General features: G+C 37.4%; 1 protein-coding gene across 1 annotated transcript in view; it reads left to right on the top strand.

Annotated features, from left to right (window-relative positions):
• tut7 (terminal uridylyl transferase 7) overlaps nt 1-20,617 on the top strand; it is a 79,939-nt gene that overhangs the window by 53,323 nt on the left and 5,999 nt on the right. Inside the window, exons 17-28 of the mRNA XM_048620959.1 lie at nt 1,165-1,222; nt 1,808-1,911; nt 2,195-2,284; nt 2,551-2,664; nt 3,043-3,120; nt 3,307-3,484; nt 4,905-4,952; nt 5,039-5,130; nt 11,753-11,868; nt 19,569-19,927; nt 20,148-20,209; nt 20,422-20,464. Coding sequence (XP_048476916.1) covers nt 1,165-1,222; nt 1,808-1,911; nt 2,195-2,284; nt 2,551-2,664; nt 3,043-3,120; nt 3,307-3,484; nt 4,905-4,952; nt 5,039-5,130; nt 11,753-11,868; nt 19,569-19,927; nt 20,148-20,209; nt 20,422-20,464 — 1,342 coding nt within the window. The remainder of the gene's footprint in view (nt 1-1,164; nt 1,223-1,807; nt 1,912-2,194; nt 2,285-2,550; nt 2,665-3,042; nt 3,121-3,306; nt 3,485-4,904; nt 4,953-5,038; nt 5,131-11,752; nt 11,869-19,568; nt 19,928-20,147; nt 20,210-20,421; nt 20,465-20,617) is intronic.

The following is a 20,617-nucleotide window of genomic DNA, read 5'->3' as shown; positions in this document are numbered from 1 at the left end:
TGAGTGATTACAGAATCCTTAGAGTATAGTGTAGGAGTTCCTCAAGACTCCGTGCCTCCCATGCAGTCATGAGCGCTTCCATTCTAATATTGTTCGTATTGCTGTTTAAATAAAGAACAGAAAAAAGTTTCACTTGTTGCATGAGGTTTTCTAGGATTTTTAATGGCAAATAAACTTGATAACTACTGCTAAACTGCCTTAAAGGTCCTGAAAAGTGAAACCTATGTTAGTGAATTGTCAATAACGCTTTTTAAATTTCATTTGTAATAGAGTCATATATTTATTTTATTATTTGAATATTTAGATCAAAGTGGAGGATTTTAAATGCTTTAGTTTAGCTGTTTGTGAATTCTTCCAAATTACTGAGTGACTGATTAATTCTTGGACTTGCAGCAACAGAGATGTCTTTGATTTGCTATCACGTTTAAAATGCTGTGTGATACCAGATGTTCCTAATGCAGAAATGTTCTGTGGACACTTTTTTTCGTGGCCAACAGCAATCACTCTTACTTTGCGCTGACTACAAAGCCCAGGATGATGTTCTTAAGACTAAACACCAAAACTGTACACCACGATTTTAATGGGCTATGACTAATGATTGTATAGTAATATAACTTTCATCTCTGCTACTGCAACTTTTTTCTGGTCCTCCATTTTTACTAGTCAGAATTTTTTTTCATTAATTTCATTACTGTCCATTAAACATATATGCTGCCCCTTTGGGTTTCTTGTTCCAGCTGCTAGCTCAATTACCTAAATCCATACACCAGAATCTGAACTGCATTTACTCATTATTTGCTTTGCCTCTAACTTTGGTTGACCTCATTTCTTTTTAAAAAATACTATTTTTGAACATCAGAAATAGCAAGAACTGCAGATGGTGGAGTCAGAGATAACACAGTATAGAGCTGGAGAAGCACAGCAGGCCAGGCAGCAGGAAGGTTGACTTTTTGGATCAGGACCCTTCAGAAAATTCTGAAGATGGGTCCCAACCCAAAACGTCAACTTTCCTGTTCTTCTGATGCTGCTTGGCCTGCTGTGTTTCTCCAGCTCCGTGCTGTATTATCTCTACTTTTGAACATAACGTTTTACATATGGCTTCAGCTCTAAACAGCAGATAAGGATGAAAGAATTATAATAAGTTTTTCTTCACTTCTCTCGCAGGGTTTAAACTGCATCAAGATTATAGAGGATTTGGCAAGAGTGCTCAGAAAGCATCCAGGTATTGCACAGTTCTATTAATATAAGAAAATCTGTTGTTAGAGAGGAAATTCAGCCCATGTAAAAGAGATCATTGCTGAAAAGTGAAACATTTCAGGACCAAGCACTCAGGCTCAAATAAAAGCAAGTGCTGTAGATGCTGGATATCTGCAACAAACACAGAGAAAGTCTGCAGATCTGGCAGCATCTGTGGAAAGAGAAACAGGGTTAATGTTTTGAATCCAATATCTCACAACAAATCCCTCCCCTCCCCACCCACCCACCCGCACCATCCCCTGCATGCGTGTGTGCGCACACACAAGAACACACACACCTGCGCACTTGTGCCCCCCAATGCATGCCAGCCCCTATAAGCATGCACACCCACACAGAGGGTTCCACAGATTCCATTAGTGCGTCAAACTCCCGAGTAAAAGCTCTGTCCAGTATTATTGACATATACTTTCCATATGCTGATTGCCCTGTTGTATTCCTAACTTCCAGATTTTTAGAATTTGACTTTTTTTTATTAATAATGACCATAATTGGTAACAATAATGGTTGCTAACTTGAAATTGTAATCATCAATTTTAAACTCTACTCCTAGGCTTAAAGAGCATTCTGCCCATTACAACAGCGAAAGTTCCAATTGTTAAATTTTTCCATGTAAGAAGTGGCCTTGAGGGCGATATTAGTTTGTATAACACTCTGGTAAGAAAGAAAAATGTTAATTAAATGCAATATTAACAAAAACTTTCCAGTAGACCTTGTTTTAAATGTAATGTTTTAAATATTTTGTTCAGGGGCCAGTTTTTATGTATCAGACCTTTATTATTTACCATAGGCAGTTTATATAGTGCGTTTCTGATTTTAACTCATTTCACCATTGTATTTATTTAACGATTACAACCAACATTGCATGATTGCTTCAGTGTTTCTTTTCATAAATACAAATATACATCTTTGATTTGTTGAATCAATGTTCTTTCTGCAGGCCTTGCATAACACTGGACTTCTGGCCTCTTATGCAGCAATTGATCCCAGAGTGAAATGCTTAGGATATACCATGAAGGTTTTTGCTAAGGTAACTGTACTTTTATTCTTGTCTGTCAGAATTGATTAAAGTTCTTGTCTCTATTTTCAGAGATGAAACTTCTAAGACAGTTCATTGTTTAGTCTAATCTTGTTCTGTGCATCAATGTTAATTTGATACTGTTTTAAAAATGATCATTTGAACTTTGGAACAATTGACTCAATATATACTCTGAGAGTTTGTCATGCCAAACTATACTTTGTCTTGTCTTGAAGTTATACATGTCAGGTAGTAAAAATTTGTTTCATTTTGAATAGATTTGTGACATTGGAGATGCATCTAGAGGCAGTCTCTCATCATATGCGTACACCTTAATGGCACTTTACTTCCTACAACAAAGGAAACCACCAGTAATTCCTGTCCTTCAAGAGGTATGCAAGAATTAACAAAGGTCCTCCTCAGAAGTACACACTTGTTTAAATTTACTTACTAAATTCAAAGTCTTGTCCTCAAAAATTCCTTGTTCTTTCAGAGTAAAGAGTCACTAATATTTTAATTTTCTGGACATCTAATTTTTTTAAAATGTCAGAATAGCATTGAATTGTATCGTAGATTGAAATAAAACATGTTTTATACACAGTGTTGAAAATACAGATAATAAGTACAATTTGTATTTTCTAAATTAAGTAAATGACTCATAATTTTGTGTCCATAAAAGGCTAAAGACTCAGTTCATGTGCAATTTTGTGTGTACAAGAAATGAGTTTGTTTTGTAGAATTACCACTACTTAACTGTCACAAATTTTCAGATATTCAATGGAACAAAAAAGCCAGAACAGTTCATTGATGGTTGGAATGTCTATTACTTTGATAAATTGGATGAACTGGTAAGTTATCTTTAAACAATCATGGTTCTTTTTAAACCAATCATTTTTAGTTTCTTCACTTCAGTCAGTTTTTATTCTGGGATAACCTTTCACATTTTTGGTTGGGACTTATTGCTAAGCTCATCCTCAAAGAAACTATTATTTTGTCAAATACTAATGCAGTTCTTTCCAAATTTATTATTGTAGAAAGACAAGTGGCCAGACTATGGACAAAATAAAGAGTCTGTAGGAGAGTTGTGGCTAGGGCTTCTCAGATTCTACACAGAGGAGTTTGATTTTAAAGAACATGTTATCAGCATCAGGCGAAAGGCTCTCCTCACAACCTTTAAGAAGCAATGGACTTCTAAATATATTGTTATAGAAGGTAATTCTTGGAAAAACGATTCATTGTCACTTATATGATACAACCTAATTTTAATTGATATTTTTAAAGGTGTGTGCTCCTGTGTCTGAAAGGATTGAGGGGCACAGTGAGTGCCTTTACCCTCATGACTATAGAATTAAGTTGTGTGTGCGCATTGGGAATTTTAATTACCCAGTTGTTCAATCATTTGATTAAGCAAAATGTGGAGGGGAACAGTCTAAGTGATTGCAGATATTATGAATTCCTTTTCTCACGCAGCATTTAAGAGATAATGCTAAAGGAAAACCAGTAGGGTTAAGACGAAGATAAATTACTTCATTTATAAGGTTGTGAAATTTTAGAATTCCACCCATCATGGGTTGTGAATGCTCAAATCTACGGATGTAGGGAGTGGGTGGCAAAGTAATCTTGAAACCCAAGATCAGCCATGGTGGTACTTGTGTTTCTCTGTTCTTGCGTTCAGTAACTCATCTTGATTTCAGTGATCTGGCAATGATGTTGGAGTCCGTATGATGGAAGGAATGTCTATGCAATAGTGACAGTGATATTACCAGATTAAGATCAATTAGCCAAGTTACTATTCAATGTAGGGTGATGTGCTCAAGGTGATGGAGCTGGGGAGAGACTTAGTTCATGAAGCACTACAAGGGCCTTGTCCTTTTTCACATGTACTACTGTTTGCTCAGAGGTGACTACCTTTTGACTGTGTGTAACTTTCTTAAATATAAGAAACTTACAGCTGTGTCTTGAGTACTATGTGCAGTATTGTTCTCAAATGGTGGTTGATGTTGAAACCTAAAGGAAGGCTCCAGATTGACATCAGGTTTGGGAAACTGAAGCTTATTACATTGCATAAATTTAGGCTTCCGGGAAATATAATTCCAGTGTTTCAGGCTATACTCAAATAGCTTAGGTTATTTGAATGGAATACTCAGATCTGGTGCGAAGAAAAGACAAAGTTAGACTGTGCAGTGAACATTAATTTAATAAAGGCTTTTAAAGGGGAGCTAAATTAGTTCTCGTAAGTAGAAGACAACTTGAGCTATTGTAGCTAACTGGACCAGCAGTGAGTAGTATTTTTAGTCTGGCAGCATCCTGGAACTTTGAGGGGTGGAGAGGAATTTTTTTGAGAATTATTTCCAGAATTTGGCCTATGGTTTTTCTCTCTTTTCACCACCTCTTGCAGAAGACTGCTTGACCGTACAGTTGATTAAAGATTGTGCTGCGTTATGTTCGGATGAACAGGCTATGTGACCTTTACTTAATCACATAGCATGACTCATTTTGATCATGTATAGTTCCTTCTTTGAACATTTTTTTGATGTCAAATGTATATTAGATTTTTAAATTCTGGCTGAGTTGATTATGAACAAAACTAAGTGTTCTAAGGATATAATCAAAAGATTTTTGTTTGAAATAGATCCATTTGACCTCAATCATAATCTTGGAGCTGGATTGTCTCGAAAGAGTAAGTTGCATTTTGTCTCCTATTAAAAAGTTTTCCATATTGAGAATATTGTCCAATAAATAGATGGTTGCTCTTTGTTATTCCAGTGACACATTTTATCATGAAAGCTTTCATCAATGGAAGAAAAGTTTTCGGAACTCCAATTAAATTCATCCCAAAACAATATCCTACAGTTATGGTATGTTGTATAGTTTGTCTTGAAATTCACATACTGAACTTGACATTCTTAACATCAATTCTGTTTATTATAGTATTTTACTCGGCTAGTTTGGCAAGGGAAATATATTCTATATATGCAAATAGATGAAGTGGTTTTCCTTTTATTTTGGAAAATGGGAGAAAATCTTACTTTAATTTTAGGAGTAATTTTATCCTGTAAGTAAAGCTATGAACTCTTACTTCCCATATATGAGAGATATTTTTAAAATAAATTGCTCTGATCTAATTCTAACAAAGCAGTCATAGCTCGTGTCATAAGAAATGTAAGAATTTTTAGATCATTGGATCCCTTTTATCCTTCAATGATTATCCTGCTCCTAGCATTTGTCATTTTGTACCAAATTTCTCCATTAACAGTTTTTTTGTTTCTTAATATACTGTATGATTCAGTGGACTTCCTTGGTAACCTAAAATCTTTTAGACATTCAAAGAAAACATTCTGCCTCCCTACTTATTTCTCACATCCTAATTTTTAATTAGTGTCATCTGATATGCCATCAATGCTTTGACCATTGAGCAGTGAGAAACCAGTGAAGTGCAAAAAGTCAAGAGTGTGTGGAGTTTAGCCTCAGCAAGAGTACACCCTTAAGGGGAGTTCAGCTTTCAGGTACAGTGGCTTAAAATGATAAGAGGAGCTGTTGTGTTTAATTCAAATGAACATTTCAAAGAAACCAGTTTAGTTTAATATTGGAGAACAACTAAAGCATTATCTGCATGATATAGGAGGCCTTGTGCATCCATGATGACCAGACATGCTGTAATTGTCCCTTACTATGGTGAAACATGAGGTTTCTGAGCTCATAAAACAGTTGCCGAATCAGGAGAGTCTCCAAGTGTTCAGCAACAGTGAGGTCATCAAACAGGTTAAGCAGTCAGTCAAACAAAGTATTCTTGCAGACAGCAAACAAAGAACTTTTAAAATAAAACTTGTTATCTGACAATTTTCAATTGTTTTACAGAGAAAGAAATGTTGTGGCATGCGCATGGGATTAATGTGCAAATGGAAATATAAAAACTTTTAAAAATATACATTTATTACACGGAAATTATCATGAGAAATTTGATGTTTCGCAAATATAAAATTCATTTTTTAGGACTTAAGGCCTTCATTATTAAAATTATAAAGTTAGTATCCCATTTAAAAAGCTAGTCATCCAACAAGGTTTGTTTAAAAGGCTTTTACAGCAAACCTTTGGTGCTAAGATAGAATTTTTTGTTTCATTACAGTGTTCAGGGGCTTCAACATACTGTAGAAAAGTGTACCATCACTAAGAGCAATTTCCACATTTAATTGCATATTTTGGACTGCAAACCACAGCAGCAGAGGATAAGTTAAAATTTCTGGGACATGGAAATTATTTTGAGCCTCAGTCTATGCAAGGCAGATGGACAATAAATCAGAATAGGATTGTGGCTAATTTCCTTTCTGTTAATAATGTGCAAGATGATTTAAACCAAAACTACACAGGAGGAGCAAAATAAGATGATACCATTATTAAAGCAAAATAGGTAAGTAGTGAAAAATAATTCAGAGGAAGGAAACTCTTTAAAAGAATAAGATTGTCAAAAATTGGAACCAAGATTGAGTAGCACATACTCAAATGCACATTCAAAATAATTAGAAGCACCATTCAATACAGGGACGAATGCTCAACAGTTTTAACAGAAATAGGTTTGGACCTGACAGAAATTAGGCCAGGATTTTCACATTTTCAGATGAAGTGTGAAGTGGGTGTGTTAGGGGGTTGAAAAGCTGTCCTCCACCCCCGCAAGAAAATCTCACCAGATCTTGCCACAGTCAGCTTGTTAAGAGCTGACCGTACCATCCTGGCTCGCCAAAAGCTGCCAGCCAGTCAGAGACCGGCAGCTTCTGGGTCCTTAAAACACTCAGTCAAGGTCTACCCTTCAGGGGATCTAATGGCATGGTGGGAGCTCTGTGGAGAGGGTGTCAGAGGCATGGACAGAGAGTGGCTTTCAGAGGCCATTCTCTTGACTCCATCCATGCCTCCAGTTGACCCAAATTGGACAAATAGAGCACCCCCACCCCCCAAGAAAAAAGAATAAAAGGCAGCAGGCAGGTCACCCTGATTACGTAGTCTGAAAATCAGCCACAAAAACAAAGCGCTGTAAAAACTCAGTGGTATGGCAACATCTGAGAGATAAAAACATAGTTAATGTTTCAAGTCCAGTATGACACACCCCACGACTGGTTCTGACAAAGGTTCACTGGACTCGAAATGTTCAATATGTTTTTCTCTCCATAGATGTTGCCAGACTTGCTGAATTTCTTCAATACTTTCTATTTTTGTTTCAGATTTCCAACATCTATAGTTCTTTGTTTTATTTTAATCAGGAAACTAGTCACTTTACCTACCTTCCCAACAGGCAAACAATCAGGCAGGTGGTGAATTCAAAGCCTTGTGGCTGTTAATTGACCAAATGGGACCTTAATAGCTGCCAAGTCCAGAATGTTCCCCACTGAACCTCCTTGCTCAGCATTTAATTGGTGAGGAGGCATCTTGGGGCAGAGTGGTAGTATCCCAAGCTCTGGACTATGTTGTCCATGTTCACATTCCACCTGCCCTGGTTGTGTATCTGAACATGTCTGAACAGGTTAATTAAAATGACCTTAATTGGTGAAGTAGCAAGAAGGTGGTCCTTATCTCTCCAAGGCCAATTCGCCCGATTATTTCCCTTGCCTTATCCAGTGAGAGGAAAATTGTGTCTTTAATCTTTGTTGTTATTGCATTTCAAGATGTATGAAAAATGAAAGAATGTGGTGTAATTGCATCAGCAAAAGATTCTTTTACAACACTTTTATGCATAAATCTAAGGAATTTAAAATTCACTTCAGGCTATGTGTGCTGTTGGCAAAGTCACATTTAATTGCTTAGTCCTAATTTCCTCAAGACGAAATGTCATACATACCAAATACCATAGCTCATATGTTTTTTAAAATATACCTTTTAGCTTTAAAGTTTTAAGAATAGAAAATGGGGATAAAAGGTAGGGGCCACAATGACTTAACGGGTTAACAGCTAGAAAGATAAAATCATAAATAGCCAGTGTGCTTGCTTCACTAAAGAACTGGAGACATGACATCTGCAGTTATTCCAATAAAGGATAAGTTATTCAAGTGGTTTCCAAGAATTAAGGAAAGCTTTGGAATTAATTTATACTAAATTGGATTTCTACCTGAAACGTTGATCTTTGTGAATACAATTGGACCTCATCCATTAGGCATGACTGATGATGTTTGGAAAAGCTGCTAAAAGATTATGTCAGTTTGAGTTCTTACGTGGTCTGCTGTACATTGGGAAGACGAAACGGAGACTGGACAGCAGCTTTTCAGAACACCTATGTTCTGTCCGCCAAAATGACACTGAGCTTCCTGTTGCCAGCCACTTCAACACACTGCTGGCTAACATCTGTCTTAGGCCAGCGAAGCTCAGTGCAAACTGGAAGAACGGCGCTTCATTTTCATCTTGGGGTCCCTGCAGCATTCAGGATTCAATATCAAGTTTAGTAATTTTTGGGCCTGAGCATCTTCATCCATGTAATTATCCCAACCCCAGCACACCAAACCATGTCCTCAAATGGGCTGCTACTACAGACAACCTATTGTCAGCCACTAAGGGTTCCCGTTAGCAGCTATTCATTCTCCCAGGCTGACTTTACCCATTTAATTTGTCTGCTGAACTGTTTTCCTCTCTGTCTGGACTCCTTCCCCCTCCCTCCACCACCCCCCACCCCATCTTCAGCATATTTACCATCCTTTTCTTCACTAAAATTAGTTCTGAAGAAGGATCAACGGGCCTTAAACATTAACTCTGCTTTCTCTCCACAGATGCTGCCAGACCTGAGTATTTTTCAGCAATTTCTGCTTTTGTTTCTGATTTCCAGCATCCACAGTTCATTTTATTTTATTTAAGGTCATGTGTAGCATACAGCTTCTCGGAAATCAAAACATAAATTTAAACGTACACTTAAAATAAATCATAGATTCATTATCCATGAGACAGCTGCGATTGGGAGTAGGTATGAAGATGACAAACAATTGGACGATATCTTTAGCTAGGAAGCTTAAGGGCAAAAAAATTACAGTAATCCTCCATAAAAAGCAGCTAATCCTGTTGCAGTTTGAGGTCTGGCATTGAGCCTGGTTCCATTTGGAAACTAAAGCAGCAAATGTTTGTGAGATCAGTGTGGTTTCACCTTTTAAGTCACCTCTCAGGAGTTGTAGAGAAGTCTATGCTGCAGCTGTCAAATCTGGACTCATGAGGTCACTAAATAAATTGGAAGGAGCTTAGCCAAAAGCTAAAGGAAGGAGGTCGTGAAATCTCGTGCCTAAATAATGAAACACTGAAGATAAATCAGTAAATTTTTGTAATATTTTGAGTTGGTCCCAGAAAAAGTGAATGAATCTTTTAAAAAAAAATTTGTAAACTAACCCTCCAATGGCTAGAACTATAGCTAACATGAATAAACTGCTTGTCAGAGTCCAAGCATGTCAATCCTAGTTAACTTTCAAAGCTTTAACTATAAGGATTTCTGCAACTGTATTGTCATTATAAGATCATTGGGAGATCACTGAACTTGCTCCTGTTCAAGATGAGGAATATCTTCTGTGGTGCAAATGTTACTTGTCACTTGTAATGCAAGTTTGATGTTAGCTAGGTTTCTGCTAGTTTCTTGATTATAAAGCTCTGAATGAGACAAGATCCTTCAAAAATCATCAGCAAACAGTCCCAATCCTGATTTTATGATGGGAGGAAAGACTATTAATGAAGTAGCAGAGTTTTGTGGAGTCAGCAAGGCTGTTGTGAAGGATTTCCTAGAGCTGTGGTGATTGACTTCATCATAGAATCATAGAATCCCTACAGTGTGGAAACAGGCCCTTCGGCCCAACAAATCCACACCAACCCTCATCCCACCCAGACCCATTCCCCTAATCTACACATCCCTGAACACTATGGGCAATTTAGCATGGCCAATCCACCTAGCCTGCACATCTTTGGACTGTGGGAAGAAACCTGAGCACCCCGAGGAAACCTACGCAGACACTGGGAGAATATGCAAACTCCACACAGACAGTTGCCCAAGGGTGGAACTGAACCCCGGGTCCTGGCACTGTGAGGCAGCAGTGCTAACCACTGAGCCACCATGCTGCCCCGGCACATCTAGTAACCACATCTATTTTCCATGTGTATCCCTGTTGACCGCGATGGAAGCTTTTCCTTTGACTGCATTGATCTTTGTTATGATAGGATTCCAATGAGCCACGCTGTTATGAATGTTGCCTGGATGTCAAAGACAGCTACTCTTGCTGCAGCATTTGAGGTCTTGTGACCATGTCTAGATTGAGGGGTTGAGTGAGGCCTACACCTGACTGGTTCTGCTGGAATACCATTCTGTGGGTTACTGGTGAATAAGTGTTGCTTCATGGAAAAATTACAAACTGCTATCACTTTGATGATTGGAAGGAGGTTAACATGGTAGTAATTATCCAGTTTTAATTTTTCTCCCTTCATCATCATTGTATAGATGATCCTTAGGTTTACCAATCAATTTATCTTATACAGGATTAAAGTAAGCTTGAAGTGGCTGTACATTGCTATATTACATCTTTTGGTAACTTTTTTGCGTATAGGCAAAAAGTTAAATCCGTTGAATGCACTGGCCAGTAATTCCTTCATTATTGTCAGATGATGGTAATATGACCTACTGTAATCATACAAGCAGGTTTACTAAATTTATAAGAATGCTAAATAAAGCAATCTTCTGTTGCTTTAAATCATCTGAAGCTGTTAGATTTCCCTTAAGAGAGAGCTTCTTTAAAACAAAATCAAATCTTGAGAATTAGAAAACATCCTCAGCACATCTTCAGCCAGTCCAATCACTTCTTATCATTTAAAGATAAATAATTAAATTGATTTAATTGATGGAAACAGGAAAATAGTAGGATGGAGGAAGAAGCTTAAATCTCTTGCACTCCTATGTTTAATTAGAGTTGCCTTAAGTAAATACGGACAGAGTAAAATGCATGGGTAAACAAAGAATCACCTATTGTATAAAATGATTTTATTGTATCTTCTTCATGATTGCAAGAAAATAGTGGAGTCTTCCTAGATATAGGAGTAATATTCTGCTTTGCAAAGACTTAGGCCTCATAGAAAATTGTTGATGGAAAATATTTTTAACCCAAAAGAGCCTCTCTGATACATGAATAATTTCAGACAGAAGGATAATTATTTCATATTTCGTCTATCATATAAAATTATAGGCGATTTGCTGAATAAAAACCGGAAGAACTGCAGATGCTGTAAATCAGGGCCAAAAACATAAGTTACTGGAAAAGCTCAGCAGGTCTGGCAGCCTCTGTGAAGAAAAATCAGAGTTAACATTTGAGTCCAGTGACCCTTCCTCAGAACTCGAAACATTAACTCTGATTTTTCTTCACAGATGCTGCCAGACCTGCTGAGCTTTTCCAGCAACTTCTGTTTTTACTACCAATAATGCTGCTTGTTGTGCAGATGCAATGATCATTATTATTTTTAACTTGCTGTTTTTTTTAATTGAAGGAGTATTTCTTTGATCCAGAAATTCTGACTGAGGGGAAGTTAGCTCCAAATGACAGATGCTGCAGAATTTGTGGGAAAATTGGTCATTTTATGAAAGACTGCCCCATACGGAGAAGGTGAGTTAAGTTCCTCTACAGCGGAGGCAACTTAAGTATATGTAGGTGAATCTTAATTTTGAAGCATTAATTCTATTTCAAAAATTATGGTTCATTTGTATGAATTGCAGGATTTCATTGCACAAAAGGAATCATAAATATTTATTAATTTTCCTTTTTCATACTTCTGCCGCCAATAAAATGTAATGAGGCATTATGTCTCTGAACAACCAACTTCTATTTGAAAACAAAAAAGAGTTCTTTTTGATTTTTGGTGATGATTTTTCAAAGTGGTAGAAGTTTTTCCCAATTTTGTTTACTTTTGAAGTGCATCCTGGAAATGTGATTGACATTGGCATGGTTAACATTTATTGCCCATTTCTAGTTATGAGTTAGTACTTGAACAGATTGTGGTTAACTGCAGGTGAGTAGTTTGCTTAACTCTCTTCTGAGGGTAATTAAGAGGCAATTATATTCCTGAAGAATTTATGCTAGACAACGGAAGGATCGCACATTTCCTTGCCTAAAACCTGTCTACTATCTAGTATGCACAAGAATGATGGAATAGTCTCCACTAACTGGATGGGTGTTGCTGCAATAACCCTCAAGAAGCTTGACACCAAGACAAAGCAGCCCTCTTGATTGGGTATCCCATCCACTACCTTCAACATTCACTTACATCAACAGAAACGCACTGTTGCAACAGAGTGTGCTATCTACTAGATGTAGTGCAGTAATTTACCTAGGTTCCTCCAACATTTTCCAAACCCACAACCGCTATGATGTAGGAGGACAAAGGCAGGAGATGCATAGGAACACCACCACCTTCAAGTTCCTCTCCAAGCCATACATAATCCTGATTTGGAACGAGATCAGTGATCTTTCACTATTGCTGGAACAATGTCCTGAAAGTCCCTACCCAACAGTGCTATGGGTGTTCCTACATCCTAAGGATTTGAGTGATTCAGGAGGTGTTCAAAGAAGGCAGCTCGCCACTTCTTCCTCCCGGGCTATTATGTATAGATAATAAATGCTGGCTTAGTTAGCTATGTCTGCATCCTAGTAACAAGTCAAAAAGTAATGTTCTTCAAATGAAACAGATGTTTTTTTTTCTCAAGAATGCAGTAGCTTTGTGGTCACTTGTGCTGATTTTTTTGTTTACAAATTTGTTTTTTTAAAACTTAATTTTGAAATTGTCAAACAGCCGTAGTAACACCTAAATTTGTATTTTCTCTGTTATTAGTCCAGGCCTCTGAATTATTACTATAGAAACACAGCCACATAATTTTGAATCCATCAAGCCTCCACTAATCTTAACAGTAAGTCCTAGTGTCTTCAGTCATAGTCAGCTGTACAGCATGGAAACGGAGCCTTCGGTCCAATTCGTCCATGCTGAACCAGATATCCTAAATCAATCTAGTCCCATTTGCTAGGATTTGGTCCAAATCCATCTTAAACCCTTCCTACTCATGTACCCATCCAAATGCCTTTTAAATGTTGTAATTGTACCAGCCTCCACTTTCCCCATAACGAAGACCTTTTATTGCTAGCGTGCTATTGAATCTGTTCTATGTATACCCATAGCCATGATATCTTTTCACAGTAGAATACAAAACGGACACCATATTCTGGCTGTGGCTCAACCCATGCTTTATTGTTTGAGTTCCGGATTGAAGTGCTAGTGAAGGATGCTGGAAAACAAGAATCTACGTATATTAGAGGATCAAAATGCCACATGAAACCATAACAAAAGCAAACCAAGCACTGGAGTTTACTTCCTAGAGGGATGGGATTGAAAAAAAGTTAAATTTATGTTGAACCTCGCACAGATTACACATGAAGTATTATGTATAGTTCTGGTCTCCACACTATTTAAAGGTTATTGAAACACTTGGAGAGAGTGCAAAAAGCATTTACAAGATGATATTAGAGCTGAGAGATTATACCTATTGGGCAAGGATGAACAGGCAGCATCTCTTCGTTGAAGGGTAGAGTGAAGAGTGACCTCCAAGAAATCTTTAAAATTGTAAAAGGCTTTGATAAAGAAGACAGGAAGAATGTTCCAATTGCAGGATAAAGGTAAACCAGGGCCAACAATGTAAGATAGTCATCAACAAATCAAAAAGATGAGAGAGTTCAGAAGAAACATCATTGCCCACAAAGAAGTGAGAATTTGGAACTGTCGACCACAGAGGGTAGCTGAAGTGAATAGGATAGATATATTTAAGGGAAAGCTAGATAAGCATGTGAGGGAGAAAACAATAGAGGATTATGTCTATTTTTCATTGAGGAATAATAGGAGAGGTCTCGTGGAGCATAATCACTGGCATGGAATGATTGAGCCAAATGTCCTGTTTTTCTATGTAAATTAATAAAATAATCTAGTGTTATAAACAGCAATATGTTGTATTCAATAAAACTTCAAATACAGCTCTTAATTTTTTATGCGCGGGAGTCTCCCAGACTTCTGCCCTACGTATCTAATCCTGAACCCTTCTGTTCTGTCATCCTACAGTCTGCTATTTCCAGTGTTGAAATCTAGAAAGTAGGAGTCCATCAAACCCACACCACCATTCAATCTGACAACCAGTATCTCAACCCCACAGGTCTGCTCTCTTCCCAAATCCCTTAATACCTTTAGCTTCAAGAAATGTATTTGTTTCTTTCTTAAATATATTCAGTGACTTCACTTCCACAGCCTTCTGTGACAGAGAATTTCATAGGTTCACAACCTTATGAATGAAGAAATTTCTCCTCATCTCAGTCTGAAATGGTCTACTGCAGTTCCTAAGACCCCATTAGCCAGGGAAAATATTATGCATTCAGTCTGTCTAGCCCTAACAGAATTCCTCTGATTCTTATAAACTCCAGTGAATACACGCCCAGACGACCCAATCTCTTCTCCTATGACAAACCTGCCATCCCAGGAATCCGCCTGATGACCATTTGCTGCACTCATCCCTCTGTGGCAAATATACATTTTTTTTTTTAGCTAAGGACTGTACACAATTGTACTCCATGTTCTCACCAAAGTGTGCACAGCTACAATAAGCCTCAAAACTTCTTGAAATGCTGCCCCTGCATGCTTACTTTCAATGACCAGTATACAACAACACCCAGAGGGCTTTTGTGGATCAATAGTAATGTCTGGCCTCTGAGTCAGAAGGTCAGAGTTCAAATTCCACCTGAGCCGGAAATGTTTCACAATATGTCCAAACAGGTTGATTCAAAATACTTGATTGGACACCTAGGTTGTTTTTTAAATCAGTCTTTCCCAGTCTATCACCGTTTAAATCATACTCTGCCATTCTTTTTTACCTACCAAAAGTGGACAACTTCATATCTATCCATGTTTTGCTGCATCTGCCATGTGTGTTCCCACTTGTTCAACTTGTCTAAATTGCCTTGTGACCTCGTTATATCCTCACCACTTGTACTCCCACCTACTTTTGTGTCATCAGCAAATGTGCAAATATTACACTGTATTCCGTCATCCAAATCTTCGATGTACATTATGAATAGTTAAGGTCCAAGCATTGATCTCTGTGGTAACCCACTTGTCAATGCCTCCCACTGCAAAAATGAACAATTATTCATGCTTTTTTTCTGTCTGCTAAGCAAGTCTTAATTCGTGCCAGTAAATTGCTCCTATTTTCGTCTGTTTTGATTTTACACAATAACCTCTTGTATGGGATTTCATCATATATACTTGATCGTCATCTATTGTACTAGTTATGCTCCAAAAAAGCTAGGGAGATTTGTCAACTATGATTTCTCTTTAATAAGTCCCTGGTGACTTTGTGTAATATTGTCAATTTTTTTTTAAAGTGCCTATTATCACATCCTTTAAAACAAACTCCAGCATTTTCCCAACTACTGATTTTTGGCTCTGTAATTCCTGATTGTCTCCCTTACTATTTTTTTGAATAATGGGTTAACATTTGCTAGCCTCCAGTATGACGGGACTGTTCCACAACCTTTGTGATTTTGGAAGTAAACATCCAAAACATTCACTATTTCCATGGTCATCTCTTTTAATATTCTTGGATGATGGTTATCAAGTTTCAGTTCAATTAATTTTTCCAGGTTTCTTTTAATATGAATACTAATTTCCTTTTCAAAACACCCTGCCTCCCTAATGCTTCTGGTAAGTTATTTGTACTACCTTCTTTGAAGATAGAACAGAAGGACTTGTTTAATTGCACTGCCGTTTCCTTGTTTGCCATTTATCAACTCAGACAGTAAGGAGCCTAGGTTTGTCTTAATTAATCTTTTTCTTTTTACATACCTATAGAAGCTGTTACAGTCTGCTTTAATGTTCTTGCAAGTTTATTCTCAACCTGTTTTTCCCCTGTTAATCAATCTCTTGGAGTTCCTTGACTGAATTCTAAATTGCTCCCACTGTTAGGCTTGCTACTTTTTTGAGCAAGTTTATATGACGGCTTTTTGGATCAGGTATTTCAGGTCAGTGATCTTTGGTCAGTTGAAACTGGGATTTAAACCTGGAATACTCCATAAAATTGTGGTTACTACCAAAACCGTAGCAGTAAGGATGGGGGTGAGGAGTGCGTGGAAAGGATATGTGGCGATAAGGCTGACACTAGTATCAGAGGGAAGAGCTTTGTGTTAGTGAGTATTCTTCAACTTCAAATACAGACATAGCAAAAGAAGCCATTGAACAAACTAAATGGATAGATATTTTTATCTGAAACCATTTTTCACATCCCAGTCAATGGCAAATTTAAGAATATAAGATTTAGGAGCAGGAGTAGGCAATCACAACCTATCGAGTCTGCTCCAACATTTAGTTGATCATAGCTGGTCTCATCTTGGTCACAATTTCAATTTCTTGCTCTCGATAATCTTTTAACCCATTACTAATTAAAAATCTGTCCCCTTAAATTTATTCAATGTCCTGGCATTCTCCACACTTTGGGTAGTGAATTCTACAGATTGGAGAATCATTTAATTGACTCATTTTAAAGTTTCACCACTGAATTTGATTCAGTGCAGGCAGGACATTTAGACTCATTTAAGAAATACTAAGGGTATTTTATCATCATTCAGTAGTGTGAAATGTTTGACACAAGGCACCTACCACTGGATTAGCATTTTCAAACCAGTGGATTAGGATAACAGGTGGTCCCTTTGTGAGAAGTTATTATTGTCTCCTATACATATTTGATGTGAACTTGTAATATTCTGGAAAAATCAGGTCCTAAAGGCTAAAGGTCTTTATCATCCCAGCTAAGGTTGTGGTCATAAAACCGTTTCGTTTATTCCTTTAAAGCTAATTTGGTTTATTCCTTTAAAGTTAATGAAGGTTATCCTTTCAAAAGTACACAGTAAAACCACAAAGTTGATGCTAAGAAGGATTATAGAAAACAAATAAAGATAAACTTTTTGGCATTCTTAACACAGACATTTGGCAACTAGAAATGCATATCAAGAATTTAAGCAAATGCTTCTCATGATTTCCTATCCATTAATTTTGGTAGGTTATGTCCCACAACACACCAACACCACATAGTGCCCCGATTCCTAAAATTCACATTTGTCCTGCAAAACTCTTTGCTGCTAGCACTGAAGAATAAAGCTTATGCAGTAAACTTTTGATTTTTGTCATTCAGATGGCTATCTTTAAATATAGTTCTTACTAGTTTATGTATTTCTAATTTAGGCCATGAAGGTAAAATGTCTCCTTCTTCCAGCCCACTGTATTTGTTCTGCAGCATGTATTTTCTTCTTGTTTACAAAGCATTATGGAAAATGCAATGAGATGTGGAAATTGATCACTTGAGCAAGGTAACAGAGAATTTCGGACTTACTTATGAGTGAATGCTGTTAAGGAAGAAGATAATTGGAGGAAAAGATACCAACTTTAATGAGTCTATGAATTAATTGCAATCACTGTTACAGTTGTGCCACTTTTACAGTCTTAGAGTTATACAGCAGCGTTGCAAATCCTTTGGTCCGCACCGACCAGATATCCTAAATTGATCTAGTCCCATCCACCAGCATTTGGCCCATATTCCTCTAAACCTTTCTATTCATGAACCCATTCAGCTGCGTTTTAAGTAGTGTAATTGTACTCGCCTCCACCACTTCCTCCGGCAGCTTGATCCAGACACGCACCACCCTCTGTGTGAAAAGATTGCACCTCAGGTTCCCTTCAAATCTTTCCCCTCACCTTAAACCTATGCTGTCTAGTTTTGGACTCCCTTATCAAGGAAAAAAACCTTGGCTATTTACCCGATCCTCATGATTTTATAAACCTTGACAAATCACCCCTTAGCCTCCAGTGCTCAAGGGGAAAAAAGCCCCAGCTTCTTCAGCCTCTCACTATAGCTCATATCGTCCTGGCAACATCCTTGTAAATCTTTTCTGAACCTTTTCAAGTTTCACAACATTCTTCTTAGAGCAGGGAGACCAGAATTGATCACAGTATTCTAAAAGTGGCTTCACTAATGTCCTGTACAGTCGCAACATGACCTCTCAACTCCCATACTCAATGCACTGACCAATAAAGGCAAGCATACCAAACGCCGCCTTCACTATCCTGTCTACCTATGACTCCATTTCAAGGAACTGTACACCTCCACCCCTAGATCTCTTTGTTCGGCAACACACTCCAGGACCATACCATTAACTGGACAAGTCCTGCCTTGGTTTGCCTCACATTTATATAAACTAAACTCCATCTGCCAGTCCTCAGCCCATTGGCCCATCTGATCAAGGTCCCATTGTACTCTGAAATAATCTTTTTGACTGTCCATTGCACCTAACTTTTTAAAATTGGAAAAGTTTGGATGAAGGATCAGAGCTCAAAATGAAAGACCATGAAGATTAAAAAGATGAGGAAGGAGATTCTGAAGAAGGAGTGTTTTAACTTTGCTTGAATGTTTTTTTCAATGTTCATTGTTTTAGGTTTTATTAAAAGGTTTCATTGTCATAAATCACAGAATTATTTAACAAAGAAGAGGATGATGTGCCACTCTTGGTTCATTGAAATAATTATCCAATTCATCCCTCTTTCCCAGCCCTGAATATGTTTCCTTTACGGGTGGTTATCCAATCCCATTTTGGAAATTACATTTGAATTTGTTTCTGGTGCCCTTTCAGATCATAACTTAATGTGTAAAAAGAAAATTACTTCCCCACCCATCAATCTTCTCCAATTATCTTAAGTCTATGTCCTCTGTTTACTGGTCCTCTACCAGTCAAAATTGTTCTCTTTATTGCCACTATCCACAACTCTTTGTTTGATCTCCTTATTTAATCTTACCAAAACCCCTCAATTTCCAGCACATCTGTGAAATCTCCTGTTAATAACTGTCTCTGCTTAAGGGTAACAATCTCTATTATTTTCGTAAATCTATACTTCCTTATCCTTGATATCATTCTTGTAAATCTCCTCTGTACCTCCTTCAGGGGCTTGGCTGCTTCTTAAATTGTGATAACCAGAATTGGACACCTGTAAAGGAAACTTCCTGTCACAAACTCCATACACTAGACCATTCAAGAGGGCATTGAATCTTTATCTGGATAGTAACAGTGTGCAGGGATATCAGGAAATGGTAGGAGATTGGCACTAGGCAATAGAGCCGGTGCAGGCATGGTGAGCCAAATGGCCTCTTTTTGCACTGTAATCTGTGAATATATTCAACAGTAGCAAGTTATTGTTTCCTAACAAAGCATTCTTGAAATAATTTTTTTAACAGCAAAACAAGACAACAAAATCTTGATGATATTAGATCCAAATCAGGGTTCATTGACAAATTTCAAAAACCCTCCGAAACCAAAGCAAAAAGAAAACCTGAAAACCCTAAATCCCCAAATAAAGAAGTGTCAAAGCTGCATGGAGAAGGTTTAAAGGATTTTCCAGTAAAAGAAGAAGAATTCTACCCAGAGATTCGTACACCGAGGAAATTAAAGGAAGATCGAGCAACAAATGAAGTTCTCAAGGACAGAACTTCCAGGCCGTATCCAGAACAAAGGAGGAAGCAGGAGGACAGAGATAAATGTTGCTTTGTCTGTGGCAAGGAAGGTCACATCAAAAAGGAATGTCCTCGTCACAAAGGTACTGATTGAATACTGAAATTTAGCTTCAGCTGTTATTTATTAGGGGGTTAATTCAAATTAGTTGCCATACTTTGTTGTTCTGCATTACAGCTCAAAGATGCAATAGAATTCAATGGAATACTTTTGCTTTCAATAGTAATTTGTCAGTAAGGAACATTTGCATTTAAGATATATATGCTACTTTCTGGAATTTTTTTCTTTGCATTTATGTTTTGCAGGTTTAACAAGCACTGAAGTTGCTGCATCCTCATCATCCAGTGTTGGAAATGAGTACACCAAAGTAAGGACGAGAATAAATGATGTGTGACCAGCTACAAATTTGCATTGATAATTTAGTGTCAGATGTTGATATCAAATAGTTTAGAATATTAAACTATCATTTATCTAGGAGAACAAAAAAATGAGAGGTGGTGGGGGTGGGAAGGAGAAGTGTAGCGTACTTGAGCTTAACTTACCTGTCCACTAATTCAGACATCTTTGTTTTTAACACAGAAGGAGAAACGAAAGCAAAGAGGATTCTTAAATTCTCAACCAGGTTTGGAAATTTCAGTATTTTATTCTTTGTATTTTTCAATGGGATGTGGGCTTCACTGGCTCAACACTCTCTCCCATTTATTGCCTATTTCTGATGACCGTGGAGAAGGAGTGACTTGCTCAGCATTTCATTTAAGAGTTAACTATATTGCTT

The sequence above is a fragment of the Rhincodon typus genome, chromosome 3, assembly GCF_021869965.1.
Source record: "Rhincodon typus isolate 14 chromosome 3, sRhiTyp1.1, whole genome shotgun sequence".
Taxonomy (NCBI): domain Eukaryota; kingdom Metazoa; phylum Chordata; class Chondrichthyes; order Orectolobiformes; family Rhincodontidae; genus Rhincodon; species Rhincodon typus.
This window is presented reverse-complemented; position numbering and strand designations above follow the sequence as displayed.